Here is a 16010-nt window from a genome sequence, read left to right as displayed (position 1 = left end):
CCGTGAGGCATGGTTCGCAAGTACCAAGTGATTCATAATCAAGTGGTTCCAAAAGTCCATCAGTATGGAGTTTCTTCATGCGCTTTACACCAATATGACCCAAACGGCAGTGCCACAAATAAGTTGCACTATCGTTATCAACTATGCGTCTTTTGGCTTCAACATTATGAATATGTGTGTCACCACTATTGAGATTTAACACAAATAGACCACTCTTCAAGGGTGCATGACCATAAAAGATATTACTCATATAAATAGAACAACCATTATTCTCAGATTTAAATGAATAACCGTCTCGCATCAAACAAGATCCAGATATAATGTTCATGCTCAACGCTGGCACCAAATAACAATTATTCGTGTCTAAAACTAATCCCGAAGGTAGATGTAGAGGTAGCGTGCCGACGCAGATCACATCGACTTTGGAACCATTTCCCACACGCATCGTCACCTCGTCCTTAGCCAGTCTCCGCTTAATCCATAGTCCCTGTTTCAAGTTGCAAATATTAGCAACAGAACCAGTATCAAATACCAAGGTGCTACTGCGAGCTCTGGTAAGGTACACATCAATAACATGTATATCACATATACCTTTGTTCACCTTGCCATCCTTCTTATCCGCCAAATACTTGGGGCAGTTCCGCTTCTAGTGACCAGTCTGTTTGCAGTAGAAGCACTCAGTCTTACGCTTAGGTACAGACTTCGGTTTCTTCTCTTGAGCAGCAACTTGTTTGTTGTTCTTCTTGAAGTTCCCCTTCTTCTTCCCTTTAACCTTTTTCTTGAAACTGGTGGTCTTGTTGACCATCAACACTTGATGCTCCTTCTTGATTTCTACCTCCGCTGCCTTTAGCATTGTGAAGAGCTCTGGAATTGTCTTATTCATCCCTTGCATATTATAGTTCATCACGAAGTTCTTGTAGCTTGGTGGCAGTGATTGAAGAACTCTATCAATGTCACTGTCAACAGGAAGATTAACTCCCAGTTGAGTCAAGTGATTATGATACCCAGACATTTTGAGTATATGTTCACTAACAGAACTATTCTCCTCCATCTTGCAGCTATAGAACTTATTGGAGACTTCATATCTCTCAATCCGGGCATTTGCTTGAAATATTAACTTCAACTCCTGGAACATCTCATATGCTCCATGACGTTCAAAACGTCGTTGAAGTCCCGATTCTAAGCCGTAAAGCATGGCACACTGAACTATCGAGTAGTCATCAGCTTTGCTCTGCCAGACGTTCATAACATCTGGTGTTGCTCCAGCAGCAGGCCTGGCACCCAGCGGTGCTTCCAGGACATAATTCTTCTGTGCAGCAATGAGGATAATCCTCAAGTTACGGACCCAGTCCGTGTAATTGCTACCATCATCTTTCAACTTTGCTTTCTCAAGGAACGCATTAAAATTCAACGGAACAACAGCACGGGCCATCTATCTACAATCAAACATAAACAAGCAAGATACTATTAGGTACTAAGTTCATGATAAATTTAAGTTCAATTAATCATATTACTTAAGAACTTCCACTTAGATAGACATCCCTCTAATCATCTAAGTGATCACGTGACCCAAATCAACTAAACCATAACCGATCATCACGTGAAATGGAGTAGTTTTCAATGGTGAACATCACTATGTTGATCATATCTACTATATGATTCACGCTCAACCTTTTGGTCTCAGTGTTCCGAGGCCATATCTGCATATGCTAGGCTCGTCAAGTCTAACCCGAGTATTCTGTGTGTGTAAAATTTTCTTACACCCGTTGTAGATGAACGTTGAGCTTATCACACCCGATCATCACGTTGTGTCTCGGCACGACGAACTTTGGCAACGGTGCATACTCAAGGAGAACACTTTTACCTTGAAATTTAGTGAGAGATCATCTTATAATGCTACCGTCAAACAAAGCAGAATAAGATGTATAAAGGATAAACATCACATGCAATCAATATAAGTGATATGATATGTCCATCATCATCTTGTGCCTTTGATCTCCATATCCAAAGCACTGTCATGATCACCATTGTCACCGGCGCGACACCTTGATCTCCATCGTAGCATCGTTGACGTCTCGCCAACTATTGCTTCTACAACTATCGCTATCGCTTAGTGATAAAGTAAAGCAATTACAGGGCGATTGCATTGCATACAATAAAGCGACAACCATATGGCTCCTGCCAGTTGCCGATAACTCCGTTACAAAACATGATCATCTCATACAATAAATATAGCATCATGTCTGGACCATATCACATCACAACATGCCCTGCAAAAACAAGTTAGACGTCCTCTACTTTGTTGTTGCAAGTTTTACGTGGCTGCTACGGGCTGAGCAAGAACCGTTCTTACCTATGCATCAAAACCACAACGATAGTTTGTCAAGTTAGTGTTGTTTTAACCTTCGCAAGGACCGGGCATACCCACACTCGGTTCAACTAAAGTTGGAGAAACTAACACCCGCCAGCCACCTATGTGCAAAGCACGTCGGTAGAACCAGTCTCGCGTAAGCGTACGCGTAATGTCGGTCCGGGCCGCTTCATCCAACAATACCACCGAACCAAAGTATGACATGCTGGTAAGCAGTATGACTTGTATCGCCCACAACTCACTTGTGTTCTACTCGTGCATATAACATCGACGCATAAACCTGGCTCGGATTCCACTGTTGGGGAACGTAGTAATTTCAAAAAAATCCTACGCACAAACAGGGTCATGGTGATGTATAGCAACGAGAGGGGAGAGTGTGTCTACGTACCCTCGTAGACCGAATGCGGAAGCGTTAGCACAACGTGGTTGATGTAGTCGTACGTCTTCACGATCCGACCTATCCAAGTACCGAATGCACGGCACCTCCGAATTCTGCACACGTTCAACTCGATGACGTCCCGCGAGCTCCGATCCAGCAAAGCTTCACAGGAGAGTTTCGTCAGCACAACGGCGTGGTGACGGTGATGATGATGCTACCGACGCAGGGCTTCGCCTAAGCACCGCTACGATATGATCAAGGTGGATTATGGTGGAGGGGGCACCGCACACGGCTAAGAGATCAATGATCAATTGTTGTGTCTCTGGGGTGCCCCTGCCCCCGTATATAAAGGAGCAAGGGGGAGGAGGCGGCCGGCCAGGGAGAGGCGCACCAAGGGGGAGTCCTACTCCCACTAGGAGTAGGACTCCTCCTATTCCTAGTAGGAGTAGGAGAGGGGGAAGGAAAGGGAGAGGAGGAGAAGGAAAGAGGGGGGGCGGCCCCCTTGCCCTAAACCAATTCGGTTTGGGCCTTGGGGAGGCGCGCCCCACACTCCCCTTCCTGCCCTATATTTCCACTAAGGCCCATGTAGGCCCATTAATCCCCCGGGGGGGTTCCGGTAACCCCCCGGTACTCCGGTATATGTCTGAAACCTTCCGGAACCTTTCTGGTGTCTGAACATAGTCGTCCAATATATCGATCTATACGTCTCAACCATTTCGAGACTCCTGGTCATGTCTGTGATCATATCTGGGACTCCGAACTACCTTTGGTACATCAAAACACAAAAACTCATAATACCGATCGTCACCGAACTTTAAGCGTGTGGACCCTACGGGTTCGAGAACTATGTAGACATGACCGAGACACATCTCCGATCAATAACCAATAGCGGAACCTGGATGCTCATATTGGCTCCCACATATTCTACGAAGATCTTTATCGTCAAACCGCATAACAACATACGTTGTTCCCTTTGTCATCGGTATGTTACTTGCCCGAGATTCGATCGTCGGTATCTCAATACCTAGTTCAATCTCGTTACCGGCAAGTCTCTTTACTCGTTCCGTAATACCTCATCCCGCAAATAACTCATTAGTTACAATGCTTGCAAGGCTTATAGTGATGTGCATTACCGAGTGGGCCCAGAGATACCTCTCTGACAATCGGAGTGACAAATCCTAATCTCGAAATATGCCAACTCAACAAGTACCTTCGGAGACACCTATAGAGCACCTTTATAATCACCCAGTTACCTTGTGACGTTTGGTAGCACACAAAGTGTTCCTCTGGTAAACAGGAGTTGCATAATCTCATAGTCATAGGAACATGTATATGTCATGAAGAAAGCAATAGCAACATACTAAACGATCAACTGCTAAGCTAACGGAATGGGTCAAGTCAATCACATCATTCTCCTAATGATGTGATCCCGTTAATCAAATGGCAACTCATGTCTATGGCTAGGAAACATAACCATGTTTGATCAACGAGCTAGTCAAGTAGAGGCATACTAGTGACACTCTGTTTGTCTATGTATTCACACATGTATCAGGTTTTCGGTTAATACAATTCTAGCATGAATAATAAACATTTATCATGATATAAGGAAATAAATAATAACTTTATTATCGCCTCTAGGGCATATTTCCTTCAGAGACCACCCTCTTCCCCTTCTCGACCAACCTTTGGATGTTGTTGTATGTTCAATAATGTATCGATGTAACCACAAAGGTACCGGCATTATGCTTCCACTGACAGTGCTACTTTGCCATGATATACCCCGTTCCGCACGTGCTAGTTCCGCTAGAGTCATGATGACAGGGAGCCAAACATGAAAATACATTCATCATGCAAATGTATGATCCATTCTGTACCAGTGTTGGTGATAGTTTCCACCTTGGGAATGCTCCATATACCCGCCATAGCCGTCCATAGTCATTGTGCCAAGGGCAGCTGCATAGGGCGTAGAACAAGTCCTCGCATTCCAAACCACAAAGAACACCGCATCATTTAATTAGGATCTAACTAATCATCATAGAGCACATGCATTTTTCTTGATTTTGAAAAGTGTGCATTGTTCTTCTTTGATTACGCACCTCATGGATCAAGTTTAGTTAGCCCACAAGTTCGTTTAATTAGGATCTAACTAAATATCGTAGACCACGTGCATTGTTCTTGATTTAAAAAAGTGCATTGTTCTTCTTTGATTACGCACCTCATGGATCCAATTTAGTTAGCCCACCAGTTCGTTTAATTAGGATCTAACTAACCATCATAGGAATGCATCATGTTCAATTAGCCCACCAGCATAGCATGTATAGAGACTTAGGGTGACTGAGTGTGCACAGCACAGGAGCCGACATGCATGTGATGTTGTGACCGACTTAGTAGTCACGTCTCTCCTTTTTTTCTCGTGTATCATCGTGTCCCAAAACCCCGCCTTTGATTATGGTGACTAATGCCTTTGATGGTGCAACGTCATCCTTTGATATTCACGGCACCCCCCCCCCCCCACACACACACAATCTTTGGGAGTTAATTCCTTTCGGGTCTTTAGATCATTAATAATTCCTTCCGGGCCATGATCTAATTTGCTTGAGCCATACATGTTCCCTACTTTATCGAATGTTTCTCTTCATTCCCTCCTTTATCAAGTCTTTCTCTTTGTTCTTTCTGTTTCTTGGATTCTGTGGATGCTTGTTGATTTTTCAAGAAATTTAACAACATATATAAATTGGTGGGATTAGGTGTAAAAGATCAAGGTGGTACTATTTAATTGGCTAATGAACCCTCCAATCGACTGGAAAAAAGATGCGGAGCTTGCCCCTCACCCACGTAGGGGACGGATGGAATTTTTAGAGAAACTCAACATCCTTTATTAGTAGGTATAGATTTATATAAAACTTGCATCTCTGAAATATGTAGAGGAGGCCGTTTGTTTTTTTTGGGGGGGGGGGGGGGGGGGGATTGATGGACCCCGTTACAATGTTTGAGGATGGTTCATGCACGGTTTCTGAGTTCAAGGACTGATTCACAACTTCAATGGCCATGTGTGCATTCTATTCTTAGTCAACAAACGTAGTAAATGTACCATATACTATCAACAAATCCCGTGTAACATACTAGAATTACAAACATTGTGGCATTACTTCGGCGTATCTGCAAGACTCTGGCAACTAACAACCATATAAACTTGTAAAACCTTCTACATCACCGTTGCAACAGTACACACATGACTAGTCCTTCCCATGAAAATATCATAAATGAAGCAGCATGCAAAACTATATGATATTTTCGAGAGGCAACGGGACCTCCTAAATTCCCATTAGAGAAAGTAGGTAATTGTCTGTGCGTTGCAATGGGGCATATATATTGGTTCAATATCAATCATGTCCGACATATACCTTACACCCAACATATTCTAATGTAGGAAGTGATTTGATTTGATTGAGTTAATGCAAAAAATGATTTGATTTCCCATGTCAGACATATATCTAAATTATTTGATTTGATTGAGTTAATGCAACTATCTTACACCCATAAAATGAGGCGCGGTAAAAGATTTGATTTGATTGAGTTAATGTAGGACGTGGGGGAAGGAAGGCTTCACCAACACACCTACGACCGCCAACTCTCCTTTAATAATAAGATTGTGAAGTAAATTCATATTGTCTTCGGCAGGCACAAAGTAAAAAACAATAATAACATTACGATTCATTCTACACTTATTACAATGCCAAAACATAAGCATACAAGCTCCGCTTCAGAGCGCCGTCAATAGAACAGAAAAGTACGCTCTTTTCTTCACGTTGGAAGGGAGTGAACTTCATCCATCAACTTGTCTCATCATCGGCGCCAATTGTAACTTCTTATCCAAGCTGCCACTTTGGGCATCCGCGCTCCTTCCACAAATTTTCTTTGAGTGTATTCCTTATGTAGAAGAGCACAAGAGGTTAGAAGACCACGTAGCTAAGGGTCGCTGTCAAATTGTTGCTTGAAATACACTGCATTTATGGTTTTCTAGACTTTTCCCAACAAACATCCTCCTAACATGTAAACTCAAGGGAAATGCACAAAGAACCACCTTCCATGCCAGTTTAGCTAGAGCACAACCAAATACCAAATGGTCCACATATTCCTTCTAACCACAATTGTGATACCGGTCATTCCTAGACCAACATTCTTTGGTTAGTATGTTTATTTTACTATGCATGGTGGTAGTAGCAGTTAAGCCTTTGGCCTCCTTGTTTCCTTCATATTCTTCAGGTGTGTATCCTGGAACTATTAGAGACCGAAAGAAGATGCCCCACGGATTGATGAACCATTGTATGGGACAATGTCTGTGCCCCAGATGATTACTCCGATACTCAGTTTGTGGTTGATGACTATATTGCATTGGACATATTTCATGACCCGCTATGGAAAAATTAGCCATCAAAGCCAAAAAAAAAAGTTTGATCAATAAATAATATAACAAGTAAAAATTGACAAAACTATATCATAATCCACTGCAGTGACGAACACGGTCTATGTCCCTGTTTGTATTGAGTGTAATTTTTCCGAAGCTCCCTGATATCTACTCCCTCAGTAGTTGCAGAGGGAGCAGCACACAATGCAAGAATTACACTCGATCCAGGATGATTTGGGCTCCAAAAGGATTAGTCTGATGTAACCCCACATCCTTAATTATCTTGAAGGCATATATGCTTAGCCTTCTCACTAGTGCACAAACAATTGAGGCTTGCATTTTCCCTGTAGAAACATAATGCATCAGTAGAACTGTAGAAGACTCAGGATTGGAGGAAAACATGACATTTTCGGAATGGACATAGGCCTAGAAGTTCATAAGATACAACCTATGGTCACTAGGCACTATCTATTATGTGAATACTCTGAGCATAAAACATGGAGCAATTAGACTATCTAGGACGTGCGGCCAAGCATGTTTGTGACCAAAAAGAGCTGATGGATGTCACTCGTGGTGAATACATATATGCTTTGAGAGGACCATTAAAAGACCTGTCTTATCAATATCCATTGACTTCAGAAAACACATACGTTTGATACTGTTTCTATCTCCATCTGGCGGTACATGCAAATTAAGTAAACTGAAACCAAATTAACAGCTACCGTGTACTGAACAAATTAAGGCACAGATATGTATAAGCATATGATCAAGGCTAGCTAGCTATGAGCAAACTGCAGATACTTTGTAGATATAGATAGACGACAGTCCAACCATTTGACCACAATCAAATAGAAATATTGCGGTGTGGTGATTTTGGCTGTCTAACTGAATTCCAGATTCAGTCATCGAAACCGGAACCAAAGATGACGATCAAACAGGCAGCCCAGCCATGACAATTGACAACACTCAGGGCTGGGTACAGTCGAATCAATCGACTTGTGTCCTCTCACCAGAGTACCAGGCAAGCAATGCATATCGATACCATCTAAGCGCGTGTAGACTAGCCTTTGCGATCACTGATGTACAAGCCAGGCAACCATGTCACAGTAGTCTCTGCCCATCTCACCAAAACTGTTCTGTACGTAGATGGGATCGACAGTGGCGAAAATTAACCCGATCGAACCCGATGGTGGCTTCAGAATCAGAGGGCTACGCAATTCTAGTCATGGCATGAATTGGAAACAAAACTTGAGACGAAGCATGGGTTCAATCTCCGGCTGCTGCTCCGGCTGTACGTGGAAGCAAACAATCATGTGAGCAAGACCTCAAACGTAGATTCTCCAAGCTTGTTGACGGTACGTCGGCGACCAGGAAGGAAAGGAAGCTAGGCGAGAAAGAGTAAACAAATTAACCTGCGTCGGCGTCGGCGTCGGCGTCGGCGATCGGCGGGCCGAAGAACTGCATCACGCGTCTGGGAGGCGGCTCATCCAGAATGTCCTCGCGGATGCCTCGCAGGGTGACCAGGACGCGGCGCAGATTCTCCGAGGCCTCACGGGCGTGCTGAGCCGCCGTGCCGCACCTCTCGGCGGTCGCGACACATGCCTCGACGGCGGTGGCCGCTCCCTCGGGCTCCGATGACATCGGCACGGCGAGAAAACGAGCCAGATCCGGGTGAACACGCTCCGCCTCCGAGCGCGCGTGGTTCAGCCTGTGGAGCGCGTGCGTGACCTCCCTCTTCACGCGGTGGAGCCAGCCCGGGTACCAGGCGTCGCGGTCCTCCCAGCGCAGCGAGAAGGAGTGCATGACATGCTCGGGAGGCTCGGTGCGCAGGAGGAGGTCGATCCCGCAGCCGACGTTGACCAGAAGGCCACAGTTGGGGCGCAGGGCGGCGCCCGGGCCCGGCTCAGCGGCGGCGGCGGCGAGGGGCTCCTCGCGGCGGAGATCGGCGACCCGGTCGCGGTCGAGGTCGAGGGCGACGTAGATGTCGCGGCGGAGGAGACACAGGACCGTCGCGTAGGAGGCCCAATGGGCTATGGCGGCGAGGCGGTTCGCCTCCGCGGCGGCAAGGTCGAGCTGCTGCGCCGCCTGCTCCAGCGTCTGGCGAGCCACCGCGGCGTCGGCGATGATCCAGGAGAGGATGGGGAGGAACTCGTACCAGGTGTGGTCGTCGCCGATCGCCGCCTCCATGACCGCCTCCTTCGCCTCTCTCTCTCGCGCGCGCGGGGCCGGATCAGCGTAAGAACAAAGCAGATGACGTGGAGCAACCGAAGCCTTTCGTTTTGAACCAAGGCGCGGTTGGGGGAGGGCAGCGCGGGCGCCCAAAAGTATCTTTTACAGCAGTAGAAATCCTCTTTTGCTCGCGATGGGTGGTGGGTCCCGGTCTGTCAGCAAAGCAGTAATTATTTCTTTTTTAATTTTTCTTAACGTACACGCGCACTCATACGTACATATATTCATCCCTATAAATGCGTGCCCACACATCTTATCCCTATGAGCAGGGTTGGATCCACCCCAGCGGGTCGCCCCGGGCCCCCTCTGTATACTGTAGTAATTGCTACAATATTGTGCTACGGTGTACAAAGGAGTTGGGCCGCACGCACACAACCCCCCTCCCCACCCCCCCCCCCCCCCACCCCTGGGTCTGGGGCCTAGATCCGCCACTACCTATGAGCACCTCCAAGAAAACCGAGACGGCATATTCGTAGTCGACGAAAACATCTCTTCTTACTAAACACACATAGTTTGTAGGCCTGAAATAAATTTAGAAAAATACGAGTATCAGTGTCAAGTCTAAAATTTAAATTCTCGTATGCTAAAGAAACCGATGTCCTTTTAACCATCAAACTACAAGTTGGTTCGCTATTTCCCTTTTTAGTTGAAGAGAGAAGTTTGGACTTTGGACATGTTAATGTTATAGCATCTACAACAAATCCCATATATTACTCACATACATCAGGGCGGAAGACCCGGTAAGTGACCGGTCAAGAAATCATGATCCAGCCGCACCATCCAAATCGTCCATATACGTTCAGGCTGACCGACACCTCTCATACTTAGCCCGTATTTAGGGCGGATATGGGGAGGCCCAAACCCGCCTAGCCACATCTGTCACGCCGGTCCATGCTCCCCTAGCCCGACACCACAAGTATCTCCATCATATCTACATTCAGACGAAACCCTAGCCACTTGCCACTCCAATCCACTTACAGTCTCTGCCGCTCCGTCCTCCCCCAGCTCCTCGCCAGCGATCTCCAGCCTCCTCTGACATGTCGGGCAGCATATTCGACTCCGACAAGTCTAAATTTGCCGACTGGGAGATCGTCCCAGCAGAGACGAGCTGGAGCTGTCATGTGCCTGGCTATCTGACACTCCTAGGAGGAATCGTCCCAAATACACAATGACATATGCTTTCATCTGGGCAGTCAAGGCCACTCCGACGAGGAGCCACTAGTGGGCCTTGTCCTTCGGCTGCGTTTAGTAAGTTCTCTTCTTTGCGCCCACAGTTTTGGTTATAGGAATAGGGTTTCAAAGTATATATTGGGGGAAATAAAGGGAAATTTATGGATTAAGTTTAGGGTTTGGATTACAGTTGGGTTTTAAAAATTAATTGTCCACAAAGCACTTCCATGCTCTGCCTAATTGGATATGTAGGTTATGTAAAAAATATATTGTTTTAAACTACCACTACTGCAGGATGCTGCTAACGCGACACTATGATCAGAGACCCTTCGAGAAACTGTGTGCGATGCTATAATCGCAAACGATGTTGTATGAAAACCGTTAGAAATGTATAAAACGTTTGCGATGACGGATGCATCAAACACGGTTCAGGTTTTAATTGCATGTGCGACGAAGGGCATACGGTTCAGTTCAATTAACTGTTTGCGATGAGGAGGAACAAAAGAAACAGGCAGCCAGATGAAGGCGTGCGCGATACACAGCATATGGTTCACTCGGATGAACTGTTTGTAATTAGGCAACACAAAAGAAACGGCCAGCCAGATCAAGGTGTGTGTGATTGAGGGCATACCCTTCAGAAGGATTAACTGTTTGCGATTAGGCAACAGAACAGAAATGGGTCAGCCAAATCAAAGTGTCTGCGGTTGATGGCATACACTTCACATGGATGAGAGTTTTGCGATTAGCCACAATAAACTAAAAAAGTTAGATAGATCAACCAGTGTGCGCTAGACGGGCACACACATTTTAACTAAAAAAACCATGCGCGATGGTGCTGACATTGCCTATTGTGGTGCACCCTATAGTGCAAACGCCATGTACGTGGCCGAGAAGGCGTATGGCCCACGTTACACCTTCCGGGAATAGTGCCGCACTTATAACCTTCAGTAAATTTTGAGCATGCGTCCCGTCACAATTTTTTTAGAAGAACAGGGAGGTCGCGTCCCGTCACATTCCAAATTGCAAACCTGTTCACACCGACCAAAACCTAAACGGTTTCCCACTTAGGAGCGTATTACTACGCGGTTATAAATACCACTACTTCAAGATGACTACACATTCCTCCTCAAATCTTCATCCACAAAAATTCAAAAACAAACAAGTCATTCATCATCGTTCCCTTGCGTCCGCCATGGCCAGCGTGAGTTCTGGGTCGAGAGATTGCCATCAGGGAGAGGCGAGCCTGGAAGCGGGAGCATGAGAGATGTCTTGCCTCGCCGCGAAAGCAGCCAACATGTCCCGCCGCACGGCCGTAGCAGCAGAGAGGTCCCGCCGCGCCGCCGAAGCAGCACGGAGGACCCGCCGCGCCGTCGAAACAACAGACTGGTCCGGCCGCGCCACAGAAGCAGAAGAGACGTCCCACCGCGCCGCGAATGCGGCAGAGATGTCCTCCCGCTCCGCGGCGGCCTGGGAAAATGCCTCGCGGGCAGGCGGGGACTCTTACAGGCGCATGTGTGCCCTCGTCCTTAGGCAGATGGATCAGATCTCCAAGTGAGCGAGGTTGCAGGATGACCTGCAAGCCTCGTTTGAACAGTCTACCGACATCATCCGGCAACTAAATGAGAGCAATGCGAAGCTCCGGGCTGAGTGCGACCTGCTGAGGGTGAAGATCGTCGGAAGTGCAGAGCAGCAGGAGCAGACCACTGCCTTGTTGAAGAGGACCGGCCTCATCGTCGAAAAACTTATGGACGAGAATGCCATGCTGCGCATCGAGCGTAGAAGGCTGGTGGAGGAATCCGTAGATGCTCTCGACCAGCATCTTGAGGACAAGAAAGAGGTCGTCGCCGCCCGCCGCGGAGACTAGTTGTCTTCCTTTTTCTTTTGCCCTTGTGTATATCGGGCGTTGCCGCATGTGGCTTTTTAATTATGTTTATAAATATGTAATACAATTATTATCCAATGTCATCGTCCTTATATTCATCATGCTTGCTATAAGTCACAGTCGATGCTATATAGGTCCGTCGGATCTTACATCAAGATCCGTGCAAAACTTTCTTTTCAGATTTTCATTTTTCTCTCTTACACCTCAGTCCAGTGAGACATATAGCCACGCCGTAGAACAAGTGCTCGGGCGCCATTAATGGAGACGCTGGGAGGGAGGTGCGCGGCGGGTAGCGGTCAAAATGGTTCTTCTCCCGATGAGCATGTGCAGGGATCTGATCGGACGCCTCCCATACTCAAATAGCTACCCCGCACGGCACCTCCTAGCCAATAAAATAAGGGACGCGTGGCCGCACGTAATTTGTAAGTCGAACGCCCACGGTTTTAATAATACTTGTGTTTCTGATTTGTAACGTGACAACACTTGTTCCAAAATGACTTTGTTGATTGTTAATGTGTGCGCCTTCGCAAATCGGACAGAAAAATTACCACATCATGTTGGTGCCATGTCATGAGACCATGCCAAGTTTCATGATTTTCAGGCGTGTTTTGGAATTACAGGAATTAAAAAACCAAGTTTCTCAATCTTTCCGGCCGAGTCAGGATGCCCAGATATTTGAATTTCACTCTCATCTCTTGCATGGGACCTAGAAATTCATCCCAGGACACACATGTGATTTTTCAAACAACTTTGGTGCACTGGAGCATGTGCTTGTAGTTCAAATTTGAATTATGCATATTAAATGCCCAGAAACTCAATTAATGTATAAAAAAGGCCAAATGAACCCGAAATAATTCCAAAATTTAGCATGGTACTACTATTTGGTCTAATTTGGTTGTGTAAAAAAATTAACGCAGGAGAAGGCAGTGTACGTATGTCGTTTCACACACTGAGGTGACACGTTCGCTCTCGGAACCATGAGCCTTCTTGAGGAAGCTCCGGTTTGCAAGAAGCTTACACCAAAGCTTGTCTCAATTCGACCAAAAAATTTACCGCAACATATTGGTGCCATGTCATGACACCATGCCAAGTTTCATGATTTTCAGACGTGTTTTGGAATTACAGGAATTAAAAAACCAAGTTTCTCAATCTTTCCGGCCAAGCCATGACCCCCAGATGTTTAAATTTCACTCTCATCTCTTGCATGGGACCTAGAAATTCATCCAAGGACACACATGTGATTTTTCAAACAACTTTGGTGCATTGGAGCATGTGTTTGCAGTTTAAATTTGAATTATGCACATTAAATGCCCAGAAACTCAATTAATGTACAAAAAAGGCGCAACGAGCCCGCAATAATTCCAAAATTTAGCACGGTACTTCTATTTGGTCTAATCTAGCTGTGTAAAAAAATTAAGGAGGGAGAAGGCAGTGTATGTATGTCGTTTCGCACACGGATGTGACACGTTACCTCTAGGAACCACGAGCCTTCTTGAGGGAAGCTCCGGTTTGCAAGAAGATTACACCAAAGCTTGTCTCGATTCGGCGAAAAAATTACCACAGCATGTTGGTGCCATGTCATGACACCAAGCCAAGTTTCATGATTTGCACGCATGCTTTGGAATTACAGGAATTAAAAAACCAAGTTTCTCAATCTTTCCGCCCGAGCCACGACGCCCAGATGTTTGAATTTTACTCTCATCTCTTGCATGGGACCTAGAAATTCACCCAAGGACACACATGTGATTTTTCAAACAACTTTGTTGCACTGGAGCCTGTGCTTATAGTCCAAATTTGAATTATGCACATTAAATGCCTAAAAACTCAATTAATGTATAAAAAAGGCAACACGAGCCCGGAATAATTTCAAAATTTAGCACGGTACTTCTATTTGGTCTAATCTGGCTGTGTAAAAAAATAAGACGGGAGAAGACAGTGTACGTATGTCGTTTCGCACACGGAGGTGACACATTCCCTCTCGGAACCACGAGCCTTCTTGAGGGAAGCTCCGGTTTGCAAGAAGCTTACACCAAAGCTTGTCCCAATTCGACCAAAAAAATTACCGCAGCATGTTGGTGCCATGTCATGAGACCATGCCAAGTTTCATGATTTTCAGACATGTTTTGGAATTACAAGTTTAAAAAATCAAGTTTCTCAATCTTTCTGGCCGAGCCACGACGCCCAGATGTTTGAATTTCACTCCCATCTCTTTCATGGGACCTAGAAATTCATCCAAGGACACACATGTGATTTTTTAAACAATTTTGGTGCACTGGAGCCTGTGCTTGTAGTTCAAATTCGAATTATGCACATTAAATGCCAAAAACTCGATTAATGTATAAAAAAGGCGAAACGAGCCCGGAATAATTCCAAAATTTAGGACGGTACTTCTATTTGATCTAATCTGGCTGTGTAAAAAAATAAGGCGGGAGAAGACACTGTATGTATGTCGTTTCGCACACGGAGGTGACACGTTCCCTCTCAGAACCACGAGCCTTCTTGAGGGAAACTCCGGTTTGCAAGAAGCCTACACCAAAGTTTGTCCCAATTTGGCAAAAAAATTACCGCAACATGTTGGTGCCATGTCATGACACCATGCCATGTTTCATGATTTTCAGGCGTGTTTTGGAATTACAGAAATTAAAAAAACCAAGTTTTTCAATCTTTCTGATCGAGCCACGGCGCATGGATGTTTGAATTTCACTCTCATCTCTTGCATGTGACCTAGAAATTCAACCAAGCACACACATGTGATTTTTCACACAACTTTGGTGCACTGGAGCCTATGCTTGTAGTTCAGATTTGAATTATGCACATTAAATGCCCAGAAACTCAATTAATACAGAAAAAACGAAACGAACACAGAATAATTCCAAAATTTAGCACGATACTTCTATTTGGTCTAATCTGCCTGTGTAAAAAAATTAAGACATGAGAATGCAGTGTAAGTATATCGTTTCGCACACGGAGATGACACGTTCCCTCCCGGAACAAGGAGCCTTCTTGAGTGAAGCTCCAGTTTGCAAGAAGCTTAACCAAAGCTTGTACCAATTCGGCCGAAAAAATTACTGCAGCATGTTGGTGCCATGTCATGACACCATGCCAAGTTTCATGATTTTCAGCCGTGTTTTGGATTTACAGGAATTAAAAACCAAGTTTCTCAATCATTTCGGCCGAGCCACGACACCCAGATGTTTGAATTTTATTGCCATTTCTTGCATGGGACCTATAAATTCACCCAAAGACACACATGTGATTTTTCAGCAAACTTTAGTGCATTGAAGCATGTGCTTGTAGTTCAAATTTGAATTATGCACATTAAATGCCCAGAAACTCAATTAATGCATAAAAATGCCAAACGAACCCGGAATAATTCCAAATTTAAACACGACACTCATGTACTAGTTGCATGTTCACTGTACATAAAATGTTCTAGCAATTCAAACACCATCCTTTCCCTCCGTAACACCATTTTGTCTTTGAAAACATAATGAAAAAAATCAGTTATATGATACGTCTCCAATGTATCTATAATTTTTGATTGTTCTATGCTATTATATTATCAACCTTG

The 16010-nt window shown here is 45.1% G+C and overlaps 1 protein-coding gene across 2 annotated transcripts; it reads right to left on the bottom strand.

Annotated features, from left to right (window-relative positions):
• Positions 1 to 6402: 6402 nt before the first annotated feature.
• On the bottom strand, positions 6403 to 9421 carry LOC125556242 (uncharacterized). Of its 2 annotated transcripts, none has more exons than XM_087526442.1 (2): positions 8571 to 9421; positions 6403 to 7166 (listed from the first exon to the last, which is right to left on the bottom strand). In XM_087526442.1, exons 1-2 carry the CDS (start codon positions 9343 to 9345, stop codon positions 6892 to 6894), a joined length of 1050 nt encoding a protein of 349 aa, XP_087382568.1. In that variant the 5' UTR covers positions 9346 to 9421; the 3' UTR covers positions 6403 to 6891. The 2 variants fall into 2 exon arrangements, with proteins under 2 accessions (XP_087382568.1, XP_048574971.2); XM_048719014.2 differs by having other exon boundaries at positions 7122 to 7502; positions 8571 to 9420.
• Between the last annotated feature and the right edge of the window lie 6589 nt (positions 9422 to 16010).

This window comes from Triticum urartu, chromosome 5A (assembly GCF_056163025.1).
Source record: "Triticum urartu cultivar PI428250 chromosome 5A, HENAU_Tu73, whole genome shotgun sequence".
Lineage (NCBI taxonomy): Eukaryota > Viridiplantae > Streptophyta > Magnoliopsida > Poales > Poaceae > Triticum > Triticum urartu.
The sequence above is the reverse complement of the archived record's forward strand: the minus strand, read 5'-3'. Positions and strand labels throughout refer to the sequence as shown.